This window comes from Struthio camelus, chromosome 2 (assembly GCF_040807025.1).
Source record: "Struthio camelus isolate bStrCam1 chromosome 2, bStrCam1.hap1, whole genome shotgun sequence".
NCBI lineage: Eukaryota > Metazoa > Chordata > Aves > Struthioniformes > Struthionidae > Struthio > Struthio camelus.
In genome coordinates, this window is record NC_090943.1 from 64254027 (window position 1) to 64276814 (window position 22788).

The following is a 22788-nucleotide window of genomic DNA, read 5'->3' on the forward strand; positions in this document are numbered from 1 at the left end:
ACATGAGCAGTCTATTAAGTGAAGGGGGAAAAAAAAAAAAGTACTCCTCCTCCTCAGCAACAGCATTTTAAAGCACTTTTAAAGAGGGATTTTACTTGGTCAGGTAAAAAAAGGCATATTAAAAGGTCGAGAAGAACATTTTTCTTTCAAGCAGCAGCATGCTAGGTTTAATCTTCCTTTATGATCTATTCCCCTCTTTGGACTTGCATCAAGTCAGGTTACTTCCTTTGCACATGTAAACCCTCAGCGCTCCACTCTGGGTGGGGGAGCACACAAGGGGAAGAGGACTGGAGTGAAAGGACCAGTACACCACCATCCAAAGATGAATAAATAATCTGTTTTCTAAGACCTTCTATTCCCTTGCGCTCATATTTACCAGTACACTCACTATAAGAGGCATCCTCACAGTTTGAGGAACTATGCACTAGACAGACACAGCAATTCATCATTTGCCAATAGCTGAAGGCTATTTTGGTTCTAGTTCAAGCTCGACAGGGTGAGTTCCCTTCGAAATGCAGAACTACGCTTTATGATGTTTTCCTTTCAACAACCACATTTTAGGAGTCCCACCTTAAAATTTTGTCATACCTCATTAAACGCAATCCAGTATAGCTGACTCTTACAATACAGACGCAAGGACTGTCAGACCAACTGTACTTGCAAAGCACCCAGCATGCTTTATTTATCTGTCAGTGCAGGGACAAAGAGGAAGTGCGTGTGTACACGTTTCCACATACGTAATAAATGCTTTCTCCGTCTCACTTGATGATACATCTACATACAGATGTATTATATCTGTTTAGTGCATCTTATAGATGTTATTCCATGGGAGTATTGTTTTGTGACCTTCGGAAATAACGTAGCTCACCTGCACCTGACAATCAAATACAGCCTACAGAACGACTGGTAGATGCGTATGCTTTTATGCTGAGCTCCAGCTAATGAAATACTCTGATATTTAACACCTCTCAACTTATCTACACAGGAAAATACACGTGGCTGAGCTCAAGCCAGAGCAGTACATTTTGTACACAAAAGGTTTCTGAGACCAGCCCCCCTCGTTTGGTATTGCTTCATGCATACCCGCCTTTCCAAAAGCTGGAGGCCAAAACAGCTCTGCCAGGCAAGCCGCTGAAGACCTAGCGTAACACAGAATTGCAGGAGTAGAGCATGTTCTGCTTGCCTAATCTCCTTTTTCTTTCAGCATACCTTAAAATGACTTCCACTGCTGTGAGGAGGCAACAGACAAACCAACTTCTTAGTAAAGCAGATTTTCTGCAGCTACCACAGGCAGATTTAAATTATTTTGTGCTTAGCTCACCGAGGCTAACAATTTGTCTGATGAATATGACTTATTTTTAGGACTACTCGACTGCCCTACAACCTCAAATTCAGCCTTTGGCCAAAATAAGTTAGTAAGGTTGGCTCTTGCCCTTGTAGTGCTAACACTAGGTTAGGTTTTGTATTTCTTTTAGACATCAGGTAGGCATCAAAGAAATTTTTAAGGAGGATTCACCAACAAGCCCTTCTGTTTGTAAATACCACAGAATATACATCAGTTGGTATACCTTGTTCTCTTGAAATATCTGGCTTATACCAAAACTTGGATGTGTCTTGGACAAATTTTACAGTCACGTGTTTATCAGTTGCGTTTTCTGTGAAATAAAAGGAAAAAATAGTCAAGAAATATTCTAAATAAACAGGGCATTTTTTGCTTTTCTTTCCCGTTTCCAACCACATGTTAATTACGTTAAAAACTCACAGTTAAAAGGACAGTCTAGAGAAGCTCTGAACTATCTTAGAACCAACAAATGAAATACCATATACTGTCTAAGACTCTGCAAGCCCTCTTAAAGTTTCATTTTGCCAAAGCTAATAAAATATAAAAACACTCTTGCCTTTATAGAACTATATTAACTACAAAACTTTTCAGTGGGGCTCAATGGATATATACGGGATGACTCCAGCTACATTGTTAACTATTATTGACATGAGTCTAGCAAAGATTCAGGAAGAAGACAGCTTTTATTAAGAGAAGTTGGATTGCACACTGCTTGCCTGTGGCCTGGCAGCTGAAGCGCAGAAAGATCTTTGCAGTTTTGTCCTCAGAGTGGATACATTTAAAGCCAATGAAATGGCATCTCTGACTGCAAACATTCAAGTCCTCTCTGCCATTTTCATTTCGTTTTTTTAATTTTTCTTTCCCTCCCCATTTTTAAAATCCCCCAAAATGCTTTTCATAATCTCACACAAACTCTAATATATCGAGCACTTCTCTGATGTAAAACCTACCTGGCAATGGGGAAGTGCTTAAAACTTTTGAGAAATCTGGGAGGACGTTTGGGAACGGGATGCTGATTGTGCTTCCACTGTGGGGGCTGGAGAAGCCACTTGAAGAAGGTGAGACGGAAGCAAAGGAACGGTCTCCTTCAGAGGACCTCTTTTTCTCTGGAAGAGGTGGCTGAGAGTGCAGGTTCCCTCCATGGTGCTGCTGAACCACGCTGTTCTGACCGTTGTGTCCGGAGGCCGCTGCAAGAAAGCTGTGCGGCAAAAAGCCATTGTCCTCTGCACTTGCCTTCGTTGAGCTCATGGCTTTAGGAGAGAGGCTAGTGTTGGCCATGAAAGTAGCTTGCTTCTCCTCTCGGGGGGAGCTGCTGCCCATGTTGCCCCCACCATAGTTGAGGTAGGCCCGGGCGCTGCTGCTGACAGCAGGTTCTTGCTGCTGCTCTGCTGGTGAATTCTCCCGGCTGCTCAGGGCGACCGCTTGCAGTCCTGGGGTTTGGAAATGAGACAAGAGAGAACCATCTTGCACAGGGTTTGAAAATTCGGAGGGCACAAGGTAACTTCCTGCTGGCCTGCTGTTTCCCATTGAAAGTTGGAGTGATGGGGAAGATTTAGGGCTGTTTTCAAGCCAAGGACGATCTGTTGCAGAAGAGCTGTCAAAAAACCCAAAAACCAAACACAAAAATAAAACAACAGCCAAATCATTTCCTTAAAATGTCAGCGTATAATCCATACTGCAGTTATCATTGAAGGCAGTAAATTACCTTACTCAAGCCGATACCTGAGGGTGGCATTTGACAACATGCTGGATTTGGTGATGTGGCTGGCTGAAGAAATTCCTGCCCCACTGTGACCACCCACTGCTGCAACATAGCTTAGCCTTGTCTGCCTCATCTGCCCCTCCGCCCAGCCATGCTCATGCCATTGGTGCTGAGTTTGTACTGTAAATCAGACCATCTGATCAAAGTTAAAAGCACTCTTCCTCCCTCCCTTTTTGGAGGGTTATTTCAATATGAATCAGTTCAGTGATCCTGCTCGCTGCACTGCCCCCTAGACAGTGGTCCTGGAGATCTATATCCATGGTGAGCTGCAGGGTTGGCCGGAAAGGAGCAGTGGGAGTGCAAGAATTTCTTAAGCCGAGGCTGCCATCAAAGGCAGAGATTTATGGAATAATACTGACAACCACCACAGCATTTCTTACGTGAGGAGTCTCATTGTGTTCTTTTTGAAAGAAAATAAACTGAGTAATAGGCTAAGGAGGGAGTCGTGCACCGTCACACAATAGATAAGTGACTACGGTAAGAACGCAGTCCAAAAGACCCAGCTCTTAGGCCAGGCCCCTTTCTGATATAATTCTTATTTAAAAAAGGAAGGGAGGCAGGTCCAGTGGTTAATTTATGTACATGAGAGAAAAATAAAACATAAGGCAATGCACACTACCAGAAACACTGACTCTTCCAAGCCTCTCTTTGACTGTCAGAATTAAACACCGTAACAGTAGATACCAGATTTTTTTTGACTGATTAACAGTTTCCACCTGCCCAAACGCATGGTAACAAGTATCCTTCCAAACAAGACGTGCTAATAAGTTTCTAACCAAATCAGCTCCTTCCTTCTGAAAGGGAAATGCCCTTAGGCTGGAAAACATTACCAGCAGGGTCTGATGCAGGGAGGAGAAGGGGTTATGAAGACGGACTGTGAGAGTCATTTGTGTAATGTGAGACTCACTGTGAGATAAAAAGGGAAAGAGCTGACTTGAGAGAGAAAAAACAGAAAGAAAAGATTTATAATTAAAAGAGAAGTGTGGAAATGGATACCAGTAGATTTGAACATATCAAAGTAGAAGGACCATAAAAAATGGAAGGGAATCAGAATGAAGAAAATATCATTAGGGGGAGACAAAAAAAAAAAGCAGCTGTACCTATCTCCTAGATGAAATGAAAAACAACAGAAAAAAACAGAAGTATTTAGAAAGAAAGAAACAAACCTTTCTAGAGAAAGTTGAAAGTAGGAATGTAAACTTTGTAATTACTGCATTGCTTGATGCTGAGCTCTTAACTCCATCCATTTATAATGAAACGTTACATACAGGTCCGTCCCACAAAATACTCCTAACATATTTTTTTCAGGGGATTGTGATTCATACTCATAATCACAAAACAAAAACATCTTTCACGGTCCAAGCTTTGACAGAAAACGAAACCAGTCAGATGGGAAAAGAAATGGGAAAGGGAATCGACATCCTTTGTTTAGGTCCTTACTGAAAGCTTGACACATCAACCAACAGGATTCCTTCCAAATGCTTACTTTGAGAAAGCAGCCAACTATCCATGAATAATAATAGGATAATCAGATACAAAGAAATGCTGGACAGGGGATCTGTCCTTGCAGGAGGAAACCCAGTGACCAGCTGTAATCACCAACCTCACCTATTCCCCTAGGAAAACCTTTATTGAACAGGTAAGTAATAATAGGGAATAGTTAATGACTAGGACCAGATTGCCATGCTCTTCTGAATCTCTAATAGCTACCTGGGATCCCCTGTCTGTCTGCTATGTTTCCTGCTCTCTCGCCTCTTAAACTCAAATTGTAAGCTTCTTGGGACTGAGGGTATTTTGTAAATATATACTTTTCAAGTTCTGGTTCAAAGCCTTACATGTTTATGGCAATACAAATAGGAAATAATAAAATTTCCTGGCTTGCTGGGCAGGTGAAGGGGAGTCAGCTGTTCACCACCAGGAACAAATCACCTGATATTTTACCGACGAGAAACGTATTTATTACAGAGTGCTCCCTCTCGCTCAAACGCATACTTGGATTTCTTACGAAACAACTTTTCAAAGCTAAAAATGTTTTTCAGAGATATCACTGAAATCTGCGTATGCAGTAACTTCTAGCTGGTGGGCAACATCATCTTCAAGTGTCACAACAAAACTCCAAGTCCGTGACCAAATGCTCGGCAATGAAGATGCAAGCATAACATCTCAGCTGGAAACTACAGTTATGAGAACTAAACAACAGGCAGAAGAACTGGTTCCTCCTACCTTTCTCCCCCTGGGATGGGACTGTTGTTTGAAATAGTACATGACGACGCAAAAGCCCGCTGAAAGGAGGGATCTGGCTGCATGTTGGTCCTCAGCAGAGCAGGGTTAGTGCCCATGGTGCTGTCAGACATCACAATGGAGTGGTTAAGGGCTTCTGTGTAACCTCGCGATTCTGCAGCAAAGGAAATGAAATAAAAGACATATTAAAAAACTCATGTTTTTACAGACTTTGTACTGCCTCAAAGAAACGTTTATAAAATGACCTGCTCTCCTTAATAGGAGTATATAGAAGTATTTTTAAATGTTTCAGTAGTTACAATTTATTCCACAACATCACGTTGACTGCTGAAAACATCCATAGGAGAACAAATAGCAGAGGGGGTAAAGACTACAAAATTGCACCAAACTGTTTGATCAGTTCTCCAGGGCACGTTCTCTAGCCTGAACGATGCGAACAGATAAGCCTATTTAAAATTCTTCTGCATTCCTCAGTCCACAGTGTAAGACAGATATGTCTAATCAAGTTTCCTACATTACTGCACACATAACAAGATCTCAGTCAGTATGCACGTAAATACCAAAGTGATAGGAAACTGAAATGTTAATTGTTTCTCTTGCCATAGCTGTAGAATCCTGCTCATATAAGGACAGAACTGGGGTTTAAAGGCAGTTGATCACAGCAGAGAAAATATGGGTTTAGCTATCAGCGCAGCTGTGCAGATTTCAGGTGCGCCCTTATTCAGACCACGCAGACCAAAAAAAATTGGTTGCTAGATTGATTCAAGTCCAAACTATGTGCAATTTAATTACAGTGGCCACAGATACGATGGGAAATGATTAAAGTGAGATGTACTTGGATGAGAAATAGTGTGGATGCGATTATTAAACAGCTTGATAATAGAACAGTTTACCCCTTTTCTTTATAGTTACATTGTTATAATTAGTCAAGCTCCAATGTGGATTAGATTTAATTAGGGTGGTTTTAGACTAGTACATTCTAAAGCAATACAAAAATGGTCCAGACAAACCCAGGTTTAACGGTACAATTTTCTACCACAGACAAGGCTGTGCATTATGATCTTGCAAATGCTTAAGCATCTGAATAGCTTCATACACATGAATAGTTCCATTGACCTAAACTCTTGCAAGACTGGAACCTAAATAAGGAGATTACAGATGATACAGCATCTAATTACTGTCTCTTGAGTGGAGAAAGGGTGGAAAAAACACAACAAAAAACCACACACAAGAGAGCTAGGGAACAGCTCCAGCTCTGGAAAGAGTTACAGTGATCTTAACATATATTTTCCAAAAGGAAAACTTTTTCGTGCTGTAAAAAGGAGGAAGATTCTCACTATTTTTGTGAGCTCCACTGAAACAAGTCTAAATAAATCTTCCTTTCCCTTCAATTCATGGCAGAGCCTGGCTGGAATGGAGAGGGTGTGAGGTACTTAAAAGAAATGCCTGAGATAAGAAAACCTGCAAATCAGTGCTCCAACTGAAGACTACTGGAATTCCTCACATAGCACACATACTGTATAGAGAAGTCACTTAACAGCATGAGGAAAGCATTAGAAAGCTACCTCACTTCTCACCCTGCCCATCACTTTCTTTTAACCGTACCCATTCCAGCCTTTAAAGTGAACTCTAAGGAAATACTGCAGAAGCATGCATGGTGGGAAGAGCTGGCAAAGCCTAAACCTGTATCAGTCTAACAGATCAAATGGACTACAGTCATTCTCATACTGGTGCACACACAGTCAGAACACAGCTGCCCGTATAAACCCACGTCTTAGGCCACACTCCTACTGAAATCAGTGGTGCTTCTTTACCCAAGCATTTTAAGATTGTGTTAAAGCCTTTGGTAATGATTTCAAAATATGGTAAAGTAATACTACATTAGCATTATAGTAAAGTAATAATACGTTTCTTAATTACTATCTGAGAAAAAGCTGATTAGTTGAAGGTGGTTTGCTCAAACATTGTATGTCTGATGACCACTAGAGCCACCCAAGGAACGCAACTTTCTCTAGGCAAAAACAGATAGGTCTACTGTGTGCAGCCTCTGTAAGACAAAACATTGCAAGAGTTACAGCCTCATCTCTGCACAAGGACCTGCGGATGCCTCCCAGTTATACGGCAGCCTGGGATGACTCTGCTGCTGCTCTATGGGCGAGGCTAACGCGTTCCTTGCAGGCACAGGAATTAGGAACGCAGGAGAAACCCCATACGATCATTCATTTACGTGCTTCTGCACCCGTTCCCCTGATATAAGGCTGTGTAGGGGAGTCACTGGGATCCAGAGACACAGAACCTGGGGGGAGGAAGGGGACGGGAATTCCTCCTGAAATAATTTAAAAGCTTGTCCCACTCTTATGCAATCTCAGCTATGTGCGTAAGAGCTAATCTAAAGCATTTATCCATAACAAAGACCTCTCCTTTCCCCCAACTAATAATAGCCCTTGTTCAAAGAAATGAACCACAACTTGTTTCTCCCTTATTTTGGGCCTTGGATTGTTGTTGTTACCTTTACAACACTGAACACCACGTGAAGGAAGGACTGCTGTCATGCTGACAGAAGCAGCGTTTCTTTTTATAATCAATTTTCACAGGTGTAAAAGATGAAAATAAAGAGTGAAAGGCTGCAGGGAGCAAGGCATGTAATCCACAGAAAGAATGCAAACTCTATATAGCTATTCCCAGGCCAGAAACAAGTGCATCTGAAAGGCACTTCCCATGAAAGCAGCTTTGTTTATATTTCAATTAAAAACAAGCTTGCTGAATATTTCAGCTATGTCCTCTCTATTGTCTGATACCGAGTCCACACTCACCATGTCAGCTGTTAACCCTTTATCTCATGGAATCCTAAGTCTGTGCAAGCTTAAATCTTCCAGGAGATTTCTGTGTGCATGGTGGGGACTCCCAGGGTCCCCACCAGTGTTTGCTGCACTGGCACTTCTAGCTGCAGGCACCTGCAAGGTCTATGCCGCCGTCCTATCTGCGAGAGAATGACAGAACCAGCATCTTTCAATCTGCTTTCTATGAGCTTGAAAATTCCCATCAAGATCCTGAGTTACTCCTTTTGGGGACAGGGAGCTCTAAATCACTGTTCAGCTCCCCAAAACCTCAGCTGGCCTCCCCGAAACTCTCTAAGGGTGACCTAAAAGCTGAATGGACACCAAAAAGCATACCACACTGAAACAAGCCAAAATAACTGGACTACCAGCAGTCTTAAAGTGCAACAGAAGGATAAGAAACTTCCTGTGATACTTTCAACCTTGGCAGTTGCTTCTATTTCTTGATTCATCCTTTGACGCCTTCCTTCAGCAATGACGTGAAAATACAGTCTAATGAAAGGCTTACAAGAAGCCCCATCAGATATATACATCTGCCAAATACTCCCCATCTCAATAGCCTCATTTAGACTGCACACGGAAATGGGCTCCTCAGCTTTCATCTTTCACTGTTCATATTCAAGCTGACAAATCCATTCCTCTAGACAGACTGCCTGACAAACTCATCTACAAAGACAGAACTGAGGGCCCTAACGAGTGTAACAGAAAAGTTACATTGTTTTCTCTGTCCCCTGAAATATAATTTCTTTCTGGGAAGCTTGCATTTCACTAAGAGTAACAATAACAACAACAACAACAATTTTTCCTCCCCAGCAAAAAGGCCACATTCTATGAACTCGGTATTTGTTGATCTCCCAGGGCTCCTCCTGTTACCAGACAAGCATTCGCAAGACCTTCCTCTTCCCTTTGAAACGTGTCTGGGAAAAGAGCACAATGCGCCCCAGTGTTTTTAGCACAAGCTCCATGTCCCTTTGCAGCTCGCCGTCCAGCTGGCTCCGCCTCCCGACTGGCACCACCACCGTGAACCCCGCAGTGCTGAGCTGAACTACTGCCTTACGGAGATGGGCTGAGAGTGGGCAGCGAAGGGGCTCTTAGGCTTCACTCTCTCCTTGCCGCACCTGGGTAACTGTAAGAGTTTCTATGACAACAGTCTCTGCTGGCACCGCCGTATTTGTCTCAGGAGACAACAGGTTAAAAGACGGCCAATTCCATTTCCAAGATGGCCAATTCCATTTCCAAGATTCATTTTTATTTCTTATTAAGCAAGTTACTCCACCATCCACCTGAATTTCAAGTCAGAGCTGAGGCATGATATGTACAAGCAAATGTAGAGCAAGGACCCCAAAATGAACAAATATGACGGCCTTTAGTATTAAGCATCAAAACAAACTGTCTAAAGACATAGTGGATGCTCCATGGCTTGAAGTGTATCATCAGTAAGACAAAATATACAGGATGATAATCTTAGGCGTATTTTATGAAAGAAGCTTGTTTACGTGAGTTTCTTTCCAGACCTCAAAATCTATGAAAAGAAAAAGTAGAGACACCTTTATCAAGGAAAAGCAAAAAAGACAAAGGAATTGCAAGGAAGTTCTGGTGTACCAAAGAGAAGAAAATCAGGCGTTCAGGCAATCCACCGGCAGCAAGTTCCCTTTGAGCTCAAGGCTGAATGCCCAAAGTCATGTGGAAGGATGGAGAAAAGGAATAATGAACGAACGCAAAACTACCAAAATGTAAAGTACCCAGATAACGATATTACAATAGGCACAATTTTAGGTCTTCTAAGATCTCATGTATTTTGCTGATGTCTCCGCAAAGGATTTCCCTTGTTAAGGGAAAGAGTATTTGCAAAATTACAGTTTCAGAAAAAGAAACTGGATCAAGACAGAGTTTCAGGGGGAGAGGGGTACTGCTACAAAGTTCAGAGACAGCATAACTGGACTGAAGTGAAAAGGAGTGCAGTTGTAACCACACAGTTTGAGTATGGGGTAGCAGAGGCTCATGTTACTACGTAAAGCCAGAAACCCTGGAAACAGTGAATTCACGACAAAAGGATTTCATTCCCCGGAAAAAGTGTTCCTCCAAGGGCTGACAGAGCGCTAAGAACAGAACTGGCAAGCCTTCCTCTCTGGGAAGCTAAGGAGCTCCTTCGCAACCTCTACAAAGCTTCCAGGGAAGACCAGGGAGCAGACACCAGCAGAGACTAAGACCAGAATTAAAAACGCAGCCTATGGAAATAAGAGACAGCAAGATGGCCCACTTAAACCAATTTACAACCTAACACCTTTACAAATCTTTAGTATTATAAGGTTCTGCTGTGGGAGGCATTTTCTCTTTCACTATCTTTCTGCTCTTCCAAACACTAAGCTGTCAAAATTAATAAAATAGACTGAGGTAATGCTCAAACTCTCTCTTGCTTTCAACTGGTCTGCAGACTATTGACTTTATTGGAACTTTGTCATTTAGTACTTACTATATTTGGCTTTCAGTTTCACAACAGTAAAACGGACCACATTAATTCCTTGCATAAAATCTATCAACTTTGGACCCATTGTTCTTTCCTTTGCACTGAACATGTGAAATGTGACAAACTGGCCTCAATGAAAGATGCTAAAGATCTTGCCTTTTACAATTTCAGCTGTCAGGGAACAGCTTCATTATCGCTTTTGCACAGCATGCACTATCCTTTCCAACATAAGTTGTTCCACCTTTCATCCAGGACTCACTGCTGTTGCCAGCTAACTTCCACAATTATTCTCAAGTGTTTCAAACATGTCTAAGAGCCTTGAGAACAATAGCCAATTAACTGTACGACTATTTCGTTTGAGAACAGTTAAACATAAGTAAGCTGAAACCAGCTATTCACACTGAAAACAAAAACTCTAACAAGCCCCAGCAGCAACAAAACACCTTCTTGTTCATTGTCCTCAAAATTGAATTTAATTGTTTTATGCTCTCCACATTTTTGACAGAATAGATTTGGGATTTGTTAATGTTTTAGAAAACAGGTATCGGTTAAGATGCTTTCCACATAAGAACCTGTAGACTGAGATAATTTCTGTCGTCGTTAGCTTACATTCTGCCTCAGAAAAACTCCCCGAAAACCTCAAGCAAAGAAACACCGAGTCTGCATGCAAATCTGTGAGAATTTCCAAAAGTAGATTTTAGAAATGAATCAGATTATATACCATACGAGCAGTCCCTTTGGTATGACAAAAGAACCCCAATTCTCCCCAGTATTTCAACTCTATAATTCAAATGATGTAGAAAAAATAAATCATCTAAAAATACTAATAATTTTTATCTCCTTTTCATGTTTTCACTTTTGACTTCATCTTAGACATCAAAAACAAAGGAATATCAAGTGGAACATAAATAAAGACCTCATCTTTAAGAATGGCAATAAGGAGGATATGGGAACTGCAAGCTGGTCAGCCTCACCCCAGTGCCTGAGAAGACCATGAAGAACAAGAAAACGACCAGGAACAGTCAGAACGGATTTAACGAGGGCAAATCATGCTTGATCAAACAATTGCTTCTACGGTGAAACGAGTGGCCACTTACATGAGGAGAGCGCAGTGATGGTGTACACCTTGACCTTAAAAAAAGGCTTTTAACGATGTTTCCCACAGTTTTCTCACTCAGAACCTGAGGAATTATGGCCTAGACAAACGGGTTGAAAATTGGCTGGATTGCTGGGCTCAAATGATTACAACTAATAGCTTGAGGTCCAGTTTCTGGACAGTAACAAGCAGAGTACTCCAGTGGCTGATAACAGGCCTTAAATTGTTCGGTATTTGCATGGATGACCTGGATGATGAGACAACACATTGTCAGCAAATTTGTGGATCATACAGGGGGGTTGTTCACATACTGAATGGTTAGAGGAACCTTGATGAACTTGAGAACTGGACTAAGAGAAATCTCATCAAGCTCAGCACGAAATAAAAATTTCTGTACCTGGGGCAGAACAACCCCTTACTACAGCAGACGCTGGGAGCAGACTGGTGAGAAGCCCCTGCAGGAGGTTATGGTGCATATCAAGCTCAAATAGAGTCCTCAGTTTGCTCTCATCACAAATAAGGTATTCTGAGTACTGGGCTACATCAGGAGGAGCACGGCTAACAGACCAAAGGAAGTCACTACCCCTCTGTACTTGGTGTGGTGAAACAGCACTGGGAATACTACATCCAGTTTTGTCGCCCCAGTTCACGAGGAACGTGAGAAACTGGAGGGGGACCAGTGGAAGACTACTAAGGCCTAAAGCACACGGCCTATGAAGAAAGGATGAGGGAGCTAGGCTTGTCTAGTCTGGAGAAGAAGCAACTAAGCGGGGAATCTAAAAGCAGCCTAAAACAACTAGAAAGGGGAGTTAAAAGACAACAGAGCCAAACTCTTCTCAGTAGTAACAGATGATATAAAAAGGGTGCCAGTCACAAGTCTAGGCTTGTAAGTGCACTCTGGACATCAGAAAAGGCTTTGTCACTAAGGGGAAGTACAGCTCAAGACAAGGTTTACCAGAGAGGTGGTGGACCATCCATCAGTGGGGGTTTTCATGACTCAGACAAAGCCAGATCCAGTACCTGAGCGACAGGTTGGACTACAGACTCTCCCAGAGGCCCCTCCAACAAGCATTTCTATCTTTCTATCATAAAACTAATTCCTTCCCTGTGCAGAAGAGTCTAATGCACCATCAGAACCAGAGAATATGCTATAAGGGAATAAAGGAGTGGTTTTTGGTTGGTTTTGGTATGGATGGAAAAGGGACAGTTCCTGTGTTGCCCTGGAACCTGCTCACTTTTATACATTTCCATAAACTCTTTTTCACAGCTGCCTACTTACTTTCACAGGGAGAACATGTCATAAGCCTAAAACACTTATCACCCCTAGGGCAGTTATTTTTAAAATATCTTTCCCCCACTTTTCAAAAAGCAGCCAATAGCAATCAGATTGCGATTCCTGCATAAAAGATTAAAAACCTAATAAAGCAAGGTTTTCTTTCCCTTTCTAAAACATCATTCATGCTGATGAAAGAAAGGACAAAGCTTCTAGTGCTTGGAGATTCTGCTCAACTCTGTGTGAGCGGATCAACTCCCTTCTGTAAGCAACCAAGTCAAGTGGGATGAAAGTGGAGAATAAGCAAAGTGATGAAGATGATAGCTCTAGCATCCTCACACTAACCTTCTCCACACTAGCAAGGCCTGCTTTGGATACCTCATTAAACAGTACTGAAAAGGAACTTAGTGGAATAGGTGTTATGTGCTTGGCTCTTACAGAAAACACAGCAACGGTGGCTGGCAATCTGGGAAATAAAACAGCAAATCTGGAGAGATGGTAAAGGATCTCCCCGAAAGAGGCACGTCTTTTGCAGAAGAAATAAGATGTTCAGCAGTTAGTCTGAACCCAAACCGCTAGTAATTAAAGATAAGTTACCCTGCTGTATTGAAGGCTTCTAACTTCATGCAATTATTTATCATGTGTGTTTACAAAGCGCTCGCTGTGTTTTGGGAGCCTTCCAACTGTATTTAAAGACAGAAAATCCATTCTTGCCTTATGCCTAGAGTGCTGTAAATCACTCGCGCTGCCCCTTGAGGAAACATCCGTGGCAAAGTGACCCTCCCCAGCAGGCAAGAGGGTGAGCAAGGCTGGCTCTGCGCCACCTCTGCAGGAGACTCTGGCCTGGGAAGACTCAGTGCACTAGTGGGTGCGTGCTGGGACATTCCTACGGCCCAGCAATTTCAAGCTCCCAGTACAGCCCACAGAGGTTCCAGCCAGAAACAAACAAATGCAGCCTCTGAAGCTGTGCCAGGGGTCTGCTTATCTCCAGGCAACCCCAGCATCAGGGAATTAATTACACTCACCCTCAGCCCCTGTCTGCACAGGGATGAAAAATATCAGAAGGATGATTTACCAGACCCCACTTTTGCCCACCCACAGTCCCTGCCCTGAAGATCTTACAATCAAACTTAGTTCTAATAAACATCCTACTGACAGACAATAAACTACCCTTACGCTGTTTAACCTCCTTCTAATCACAGTTTAGACACATCAAATCACAGATTCATTCAAAAACGCCAAAAATATAAGTGGCATTTGCTGAATGGAATTTGGAATTGAGCATCCTCGAAGCAGTAAGAGACATATCACACTTTTCTGAAGTAGTTCTATACCAATTTCAGCTTTATTTCCCCAAACAGTACCAGAAAAAGAGAACTCTCCCCAGAGGCTGAAGCAATCAGTTGCACATGTCTTCTCATGTATTTTAAAAGATCTTGCAGATGCTCTGCTATTGACTTTAAGCATAGCTTTGCTGTCTTAGGAATGCAAGTCAGCTGCTAAGGCATCTCCTCCAGTCATCCAGGTCACATGCAGACATCAAATGTGATGTTTATAAAACCACTCTTCTTCAGCAGAGAGGCACTAATACAGCTGCCAGTTCATAATGCATAAACAAGAGCACTAGTATTCTCCTTTTAAGCAAAGGCAGATCATTCCTATTTGAGCAGTGATGGAAAAAAAATCCAACAAAACAAATAGAATATAATTATTAACATGCCTGCACTAGATGTTCACAGCAAAATAGTTAAGTACCATTAGAGATAGCCAATTCCATTCTTATCCTGGCTTATCTCATACTTTAAATTTCAAATATTCGCATTAGTTCATATGACAATTCTCATCAAACCATAAAGTTAAACTGCAATACTTTTAAGGGAAAAATGTTTAAGAATTGGATGTGTACTGAGATCTTCAAAATGAACTGTCATTTTTCAGACAGAACGCTCTCAAAGACTGAGCACCCTCCAAGACAGGGGAAAGACAAAAACGTCTGCCTTGTGCTCCAAAGTTCATTAGTTACTGAAATTGCCTGAGGCGTGGGAGATGCAGGTCTCTGCTGAACTGAAAAGAAATCCAATTCTTTATGTCTACTGACAGACCCACTGCAAAGACAATGCAAAGGAGGGACAAAAGCAGAGCAAGTATATTGAGTGAGCAAAGGAGGGACCGAGCTTGGGAGTGACCGAGCTTGGGAGTGACCTTCTGCCATGCCAGAAGATGAGAACCAAGGCACATCAGTGACATTTTCAATTTCACAGTATGATCCTATCTACTTTTCCTGGGGTGGAAAGAGGGAAAGCAACCTAAAGCTGGGAACAGTGACTGGGCGTCTGAACTCCCCTTTTCTGCCCAGTTCCCTGGTGCCTGCAGCTGCCCAGAGAGACCCAAGGATGCAGTTTTTGATGTCCAGGGAGTACTTACCTTGTCCGAGGAGTGGAAGCAACCAAACTGATATTTGGACCTTATGCCAAATGTCACACTATGGCCCTGCCCCTCTGCCAGAGAAATTCTGCCCAAATGTGACTCCATTCAACCTGTTCACTTTAATGGGATCACTTGCTTGTAATAAATGGCTGAACACAGCTCACTGCAGTCTGAATGCCAAAAATGGGGGATGCTTTTTAGTTTTGGAGTAGAATACCTGAACCGTTTTCATTTTAGAACTTAGAAACCCAAAAAGAAGAACTGATTTTCAGAGCCTGCTTTTAAAACTCTGGAATTGAAACCGGAAAGAACAAACTGAGTTCAGATAATTTTTAATGTTGTTTAAGCTGTGTAACATAAGACCGAGAGGTGAAGCTATCTGGTATTTTCTTGGTCTAATTCTAAGAATATATGATTCAGCAACTCTCTTCTTTTTGAGTTCACATTGGGTGGATCCCTCCAGTCCTTACACAAGCATCTGCTGCTACTGACTGAATAGAAAATTTGTTTGTATTTGGGCCATGAGAATCAGGCCCTTTAAACTATCGCAGCGCATCCTGCACATCATACCATGCAATAGCTGCCTGTTCAAAGACTGTATGATATTTTGATGGAAAATTCAGATCTGGAGTATGAAATAAAGAGTATTTTACATGCAACTCTGAGCACTGCCTGAATTTACATGCAATTCTGAGTACTGCCTGGATTATTCTGCCAGTGCTAGTGGCACAATGCACTGTTCTTCTCATTAAGCAAGAAGGCAGGAAAAGTAAGTGATATTCCTCACTCAGAAGAGACTTGTAGCGTTTACAAAATCAGTTCATTTTTCATGCCTTTGAAAGGAAATTTAATGCTGCTGTAACCTTGCTAGGAACCCCTCGGGGGAGGAATAAGAATCAGTCTGGACAAAGTTTTTGGATGAAGTCAGCAATTATGTGTGTTCCAGGCAGTCCCCATTTCTTCTACTTCAAAAAAAAAAAAAAAAAGAAAAGAAAAGAAAAAGAAAAAGAAAAAAAAAAGGTCTCCCTAAAGAAATAAAGAAGAAATAAAGCTGCACAAAGCTCACGTGCCCTGCCTGGTGCCCTCTGTCACGCCACTGATGATCGCAGATCAAAACAGTCACATTTTTGTCTGTAAAGCTTCACAGCACAACCTCTCTGCGGACTCCAAATATTGCCACATAACCACACAAGGCATAATTCTTTCCCTCGTTTTTTCTTTTTTTTTTTCTTTACAGTTTGCTACCAGCACCTAAGTACACGGCATGCACTAAGCCCCGCGCAACCTGCACAGGCGACCTCTGGAAGCCTGCACAGCGTACTGTGCTGCTGCAGAGCTCTACCACTGAAATGCCAAAGTGTGTGCCTTTTTTTTTTTTTTTTTTTTTTTTTTTTAAAACTCCTCTCTTCCCCCCACTGCGCGCACACACACACACAGACGTGCACCACAGCGTAGATCACGTTTCACTGCCTCCTGTGCCAGGCTAGGAATAGAGCCAAGGAAACGGAGAAGCCCCACAAAGTGAATTTTCGGACCAAGGAAAACCCAGGAGAAAGAGAGAGAGCAGGAAACCGAGAACCTACCTATGGACGCCGTCATGACAGAAATTCTCTCATGGAGTACGGGCTGGGCAAAAACTTTATTCGAGACCGAAAAAAAATGAGCTTCCTTCTATCGAGCCAATCGCGTTGCATTCTTTCTGCCGTTTAACAGAGCGCTGCCGCCAAGCTAGCTGCTCCACTTCGGAGGGGCTGCAGAAAAGCTGCTTCCCACATCAGCTAGCAGTACTGTTGGCTTTCCCCAGCATATTAAAGCTTCATAGCAAAGACGACTGCAATGCCTGCATTGAATGAAAACCAGGCTCTGACTCTAAATAAAGTCATTCAGCTGAAGACAGTCAGAGCCCACTCCATCCAGATGGAGAAGAATTCACCGATTGTTCGGGTCCGCTTTGCTGTTTGCTGCTGCAGCCAGACTGCCCATTCAGTGCATTCATGCTCTGGTGACTCCACCTCATTTGAATTTGACTTTTTTTTCCCCCCCCTTTCCTCCCAAAATCTCCCCTCTCCCCTCCCCCAGCTCTCGCGCTCACTCGCTCGCTCTCGCTCACACCCGCACGGCTCGGCTCCTCGGCTTCCCCATCTGTTTGCTGCAGTCAGCATCCAGCACAGTGGCACAGGGAGGGACCCACGGGGATTAAATGCTCCATGCCCTTTTCTTCACCGACCCCTGCCACACAAACCGTAACTTTCTTTTCCCCTCTTTATTAAGCTGATGGCTGGCTCCCCGTACCGCTTCACTTGACAGCACCGCTTTGGTTCTTCCAGAGAGGCGCAGGATATTAAATTTGGTACTTATGAGTGCTTTTTAATGCAGACCAAAGCCCAGTTGTTCTACAACGCCAGACTGACTCTACACTGGTCGATAAATTTAGCACTGAGAGCTCTGAATAACGTTTGACTCACTTCCCAAGATTTCTTTGACAAAACACCACGTGCAGCCGTGGCATGTTGCATTCACCGTTGCCCTATTATTGTTCAGAGCGGTTTTTATTTACAGGCCAGGAAGATGAGTGGAAGCACTGCAGCGCCACGATGGGCAGCACATTTCCTCCTCAGATTGTTCCTCAGCAGCCCAGGGCACCGGATTTTCTCAAAGGATGGCTATAGGAAATGACTTGATACGGACAGAAACAAATGCGATGATTTAAAGCTTTCCTGTAATGAATTACTCAATCGCTTTCTAACAGCAACATCTTTTCAATATGCAGGTTAAGCCATTCTGATATTCTCAAAAAGCACAAATTGGCTCCAGTACAGAGATGAATATTGGCAAATTAAGTAGAACTTTGCTTTTTTTCCATAGACGAAAAGATAAACTAAATCAAACTATTCCTTTACAAGGATATTCACTCCTACCGTTTGATTTTTTTTTTTTTTTCATAGCAGCTATTCCTATTACACAATTTCATAACAGCACTCAGGAGACCCAATTAGATATCAAGGACTGACTGTGATGGACACCATACTAACACGTAAAAAATATGTAAAAGAGAATCATTGTCATGAGGCAGAATAGGTGATTAATGCAGCAATCTAGAACAGCCATCAATTAATTTGATTAATCTATTATACAACTGCGCTTTCTCTTTGTCTTGGATGTTTCCTGGCAAAGACAAATGCAGTTGAACACACTCCTTAAATTCCTATAAACAATAATTATTAGTGAAAATTGCTCTCCATAGAAAGCATTCCTGGCTCTGCATAAAAAGCACAGTATTCACAGGAAATCTTTGGATGTCCTGTTTCCTTCCTGGTTTTCAAGTCTTGGAAACCTTGCCTGTTCAGCTATTTACACTTACTGAATTAGAACAGATCATGTATGATAACATCTGGACTGAGAAGATAATAATTTTCTCAGATACCAAATGAAGGCTGGGTTGGTGTGGTGAAAAGTGCTCATTTTTGAAGTAATGAATGAACGCAGTATGAGTAAAAAACAGGTAAGTGAAATAGTTAATCTAGTTCAAACCTTTAGGGTGAGGGGAAGGGCCGACAGAAGGAAGCGGAGCTTTAAGTAATACAATAATTATCTTCCTGTAGTTATATGAGATATTCCAGGAATAAACTCTGAAGTGGCAGGAAAAATATTTCACTTTTCTAAGACATCATTAAACAACAAGCCCATAACAAATTATCACCTTAAATCCACAAGCATTTAACTGTACTACCTTGCTGAAGAGCTTCAAAAAAGCCCCAAATTCTTCATTTAAAAAGTTTTATCAAATACACTGTTGATTAAAATAACTTGAATAGAACTTTCTATGGATTCAGACTTAGTTACACTTATGGAGCTGTTCATAAATGAAACCTCTTTGACATAGCACAACTCTAAATGACAAACAAAAGCTGTGTTTTGGTTTGCTTTCTGTCACACGCTCAATGTTTCAACCACCTGAGACGAGTTCCAGGGTGGAGGAAAAGAACAACCAAACACTCAAAACTCTAAAGCTGGGGTGTAAAGGAACAGATCGACATTTTATTGTATAAATAAGAATACAGAGATTGATGTCTACGGCGGGGAACTTTTCAGGTTTGGATGAGTGCAGTTTCCGCGATGCTGCCATCCTCCCAGGGGAGGTCTGTTACTGGGCAAGGACAATTGGGCTGTGCCTGGTATATATATAGAGAGAGAGAGAGAGAGAGAGCGCACACACAAGGGGCAGTTCCTCCACTCTACCCTCTACTAAGTGGTAGTAGTTACTGAAAAAAACAAGCTTGCAGACAATTCTCCTAGGTAGAGTGCACCAGCTGCCCAGTTTCATTAAAGCCATCACACTGCAAAGTCTAGCCTCAGTAACTTAAAATGAAGGGCTTGAACTGTAATGTAAACTTTTCCATAAAAGCTTACCTGAGTCATATACACAGCGTGCAGCTCCAGCCCATCACTATGACATTAGACCCACAGGTCCTAGTGCTCAGCAATTCAGTACACCTTCCTCATACAGGAAACCTCAAAGGAGGGTGGCTATGCAAGAGCCCACAGATGCAGATTCAGCAAACCTCACAACTTGCAAAGGAATAGTATGCATTTCCCTGTTACTCTTAAGATTTATGGAAATGTGGGAGTCAAGCTCATGGTGCCTTTCAGGTTGCGTGTGTTAGCAGAGAACAGCATCTTAAAAATCACAGAGCAACGTGGCCCTTGGACTATAAACACCTACTGGGAGAGGAGGCATATCTCCCTCTGCATCCTTACCCAACATTACCAGGCAGACCTAATACTCTGTAATTCTGAAATTACAAAGTATCTTGGACTTGGGAATGCAGCAAACCAGAAGTTCGCAGGCATTTAATCAAGGCATCATTTTAAGCAGTTACGTGTTTTGAAGAGGTGTGCTCACAGCTATACTTTCATTTTTGGAGCTTTCTTTGCCTTCAGCTTTCCCTCAAACTATACGAGCTACTCTAGCACGTCACAGTCGCTTAGAACCACGTCACGGCAATAGGCCTCACTCCGGAAAACTTGAAAAAGCTTGTTTCATGCAACCACAGCAAGGGAAGCAGTTGTTTCCATGAATTTTTGTTAATTTAAGCCTTTTCAGTCAAAAGGACTAGTAATATCTCATAGAAAAAATGTATGTTACCCATGTGCCCTGCTAATTATCACCAACAGGTGCATGTAAAAACAACGTACATATGCCACACACTGCCTGCGCATCCAATCTTGTATTTCTATCAAACGGCTGATAAATTTCTGCCTATGGTTTACCTCTTGCATCTTCAGAACAAGCAGTAATTAGAGGTGGACCTTTTCTTATACTCAGATTCTTCTTCCCTTTTTTATATAAGGGTAAGATTGTACCCAAACGCACTTTCAAGACTACATACGTAGCTAGTTATTGGTCAAATGACAGACCTATCTGTGGGGAAATGCACATATATTCTCACTGAAATGGAAAAATAGAAACTAAACTCTTTAAATCGGAGTGCTTCAAATCTTTCTTTTGTGCAGTGATCCATTGCTCACTCATTCTTAAAAGAGGAAAAAAATCCACCAGTGTATTTTCCAGGTGTATTTCAAGTTTAACTGAAGAGGCATATCTGTTCTGAGACCATGATTAGGAACTACAATACAGAAGGCTGTTTAAACACGTTTTTTCCTGTATCATAGTAATTTGCTTACATAAACAACATTTCTTTGGCATTTAAAACTGCAGAATTACACTGTTTATCACCTGCATTACAGAAGCGATGAGCTCTCACAGATTCCCGTGAAGATAATGAAAAATGGTGTGTTCAGCACCTTTGGAAACGCCATAGTCTTTCTACCTCATAGGTGCTTATTTCAAGTGCTAACAGTTATCCTGCATAGCAAATATAAAAAACTTAAATAAATAAATACCAGATAATGCTACCGCTTTCTCTCAAGAGAAAAGGCCTTTGGACTACAGCCACAAGAAGGATGCAAGTTGAACACTGCACAATTACGCTTTCAGACGTACTGAGTGGAATTCAAAGCCCCAAGGTACATGCCTGGATTTGCCACGTAAGAGATGGGAAATGTTAGCTTTGGAAGAATCAGGTTAATTCAGTCACCTGAGGCTAGGTAATAAACACCGTAGAGGGGAGATTTTACACTCCCTTAGAAAGTTAGCTGACAATTCTGGACCAAAGGAGCATTTTTACACCAGCTTCGCACTCACAGACGTTAATTACTCTATTAGAGTTAGCCCTTCACTCCATTCAGAGAACTTCTTCTGAAAACCCACACATTTGAATTCAACTCTTTCTCCTTTGTGAAGTCTGCTCTAAACCCTGCAGTAGTATAAGGGCATTGAGAGGAACATCTCTGTCTTTATTTTTGAGGAGACTGCTCTACTGTTACCCTGCCTTGTATTAAATAGTACTGTATCTTAACTGAGCCAGAGAGAGAAATCTGGCTCAAAAGCCTCACTGTTTTCACACTTACACAGGAAAGCTGGGGTTGAGTCCTGCTGAGTGAGTATCAAGCAGAAGAGGAAGACTACCTCGGGCCTCGCACATCACACAAATTACTCCAACCAACTGGTTATTAGCTTTGCATTGGAAAATCTCCTCCTCCTTCTAAATGTGACTTAGAAAAAGTCCAAGATTTAGGTCCAGAAGGCAGAAAATGCAGAGGACATCCAAGTCTGTAAATCCCACTGGGTTTAGAAGCATCACTGCTCAGAGATATCAAGACTTGACATAACCGGCAACAAAAACGTCACTACATTCAAGTCATAACGTTTATTTTGCTTGTTTCTGTTTTGATGCCCACTGAATTCAGAGCCCCTCCACACTGGGCTGTAACCGAGCAGCAGTTTACAGATTCTCCCCTTTGCGCCAAAGTGCCCAGAGCTGTGACCTTTGTGGTAAAAACTCCTGCTCATGAGCATACTTCTCCTCTGCCTACAAATGGGCATTTTTTTGACCTGCTTTTCTCCCCAGATTCAGAGTAATTTGACCTAAAGTTGCCAAAATACACCAATTCCCTGAACGACTTCTGAAAACAGTTCTTTGATATGCAGATACTTGCGTGCGTTTTAGTTCAACTACTTGGTAGGATGACTCTTGTACTCAGCAATGATCAAATACATTGGTTATACTGCATGCTCCGTGACAGAGCAAGTATAAATTGGAATACAATTTCTAGAACGAATATTGCATAGAGAAGGGCATATTTTGAACATATTCAACATTCTCTATTTTGTTTTCTACTGTTTTCTTAAACTTTGTCTTCTTTTTCAAGCATTCTTCGTAAAAAATTCCCCTGCCAAAATATTTGTGGCAACTGAGCGCAGGCAGGCAGAGTTTTCAAAC

General features: G+C 42.0%; 1 protein-coding gene across 18 annotated transcripts in view; it reads right to left on the reverse strand.

The window, feature by feature from the left end:
- TNS3 (tensin 3) overlaps window positions 1-22788 on the reverse strand; it is a 265299-nt gene that overhangs the window by 18355 nt on the left and 224156 nt on the right. For all 18 annotated transcript variants that reach the window (XM_068936084.1, XM_068936082.1, XM_068936083.1 and 15 more), the window contains 3 exons: window positions 5328-5499; window positions 2293-2936; window positions 1569-1655 (listed from right to left, as the gene is read on the reverse strand). In XM_068936084.1, coding sequence (XP_068792185.1) covers window positions 1569-1655; window positions 2293-2936; window positions 5328-5499 — 903 coding nt within the window. The remainder of the gene's footprint in view (window positions 1-1568; window positions 1656-2292; window positions 2937-5327; window positions 5500-22788) is intronic.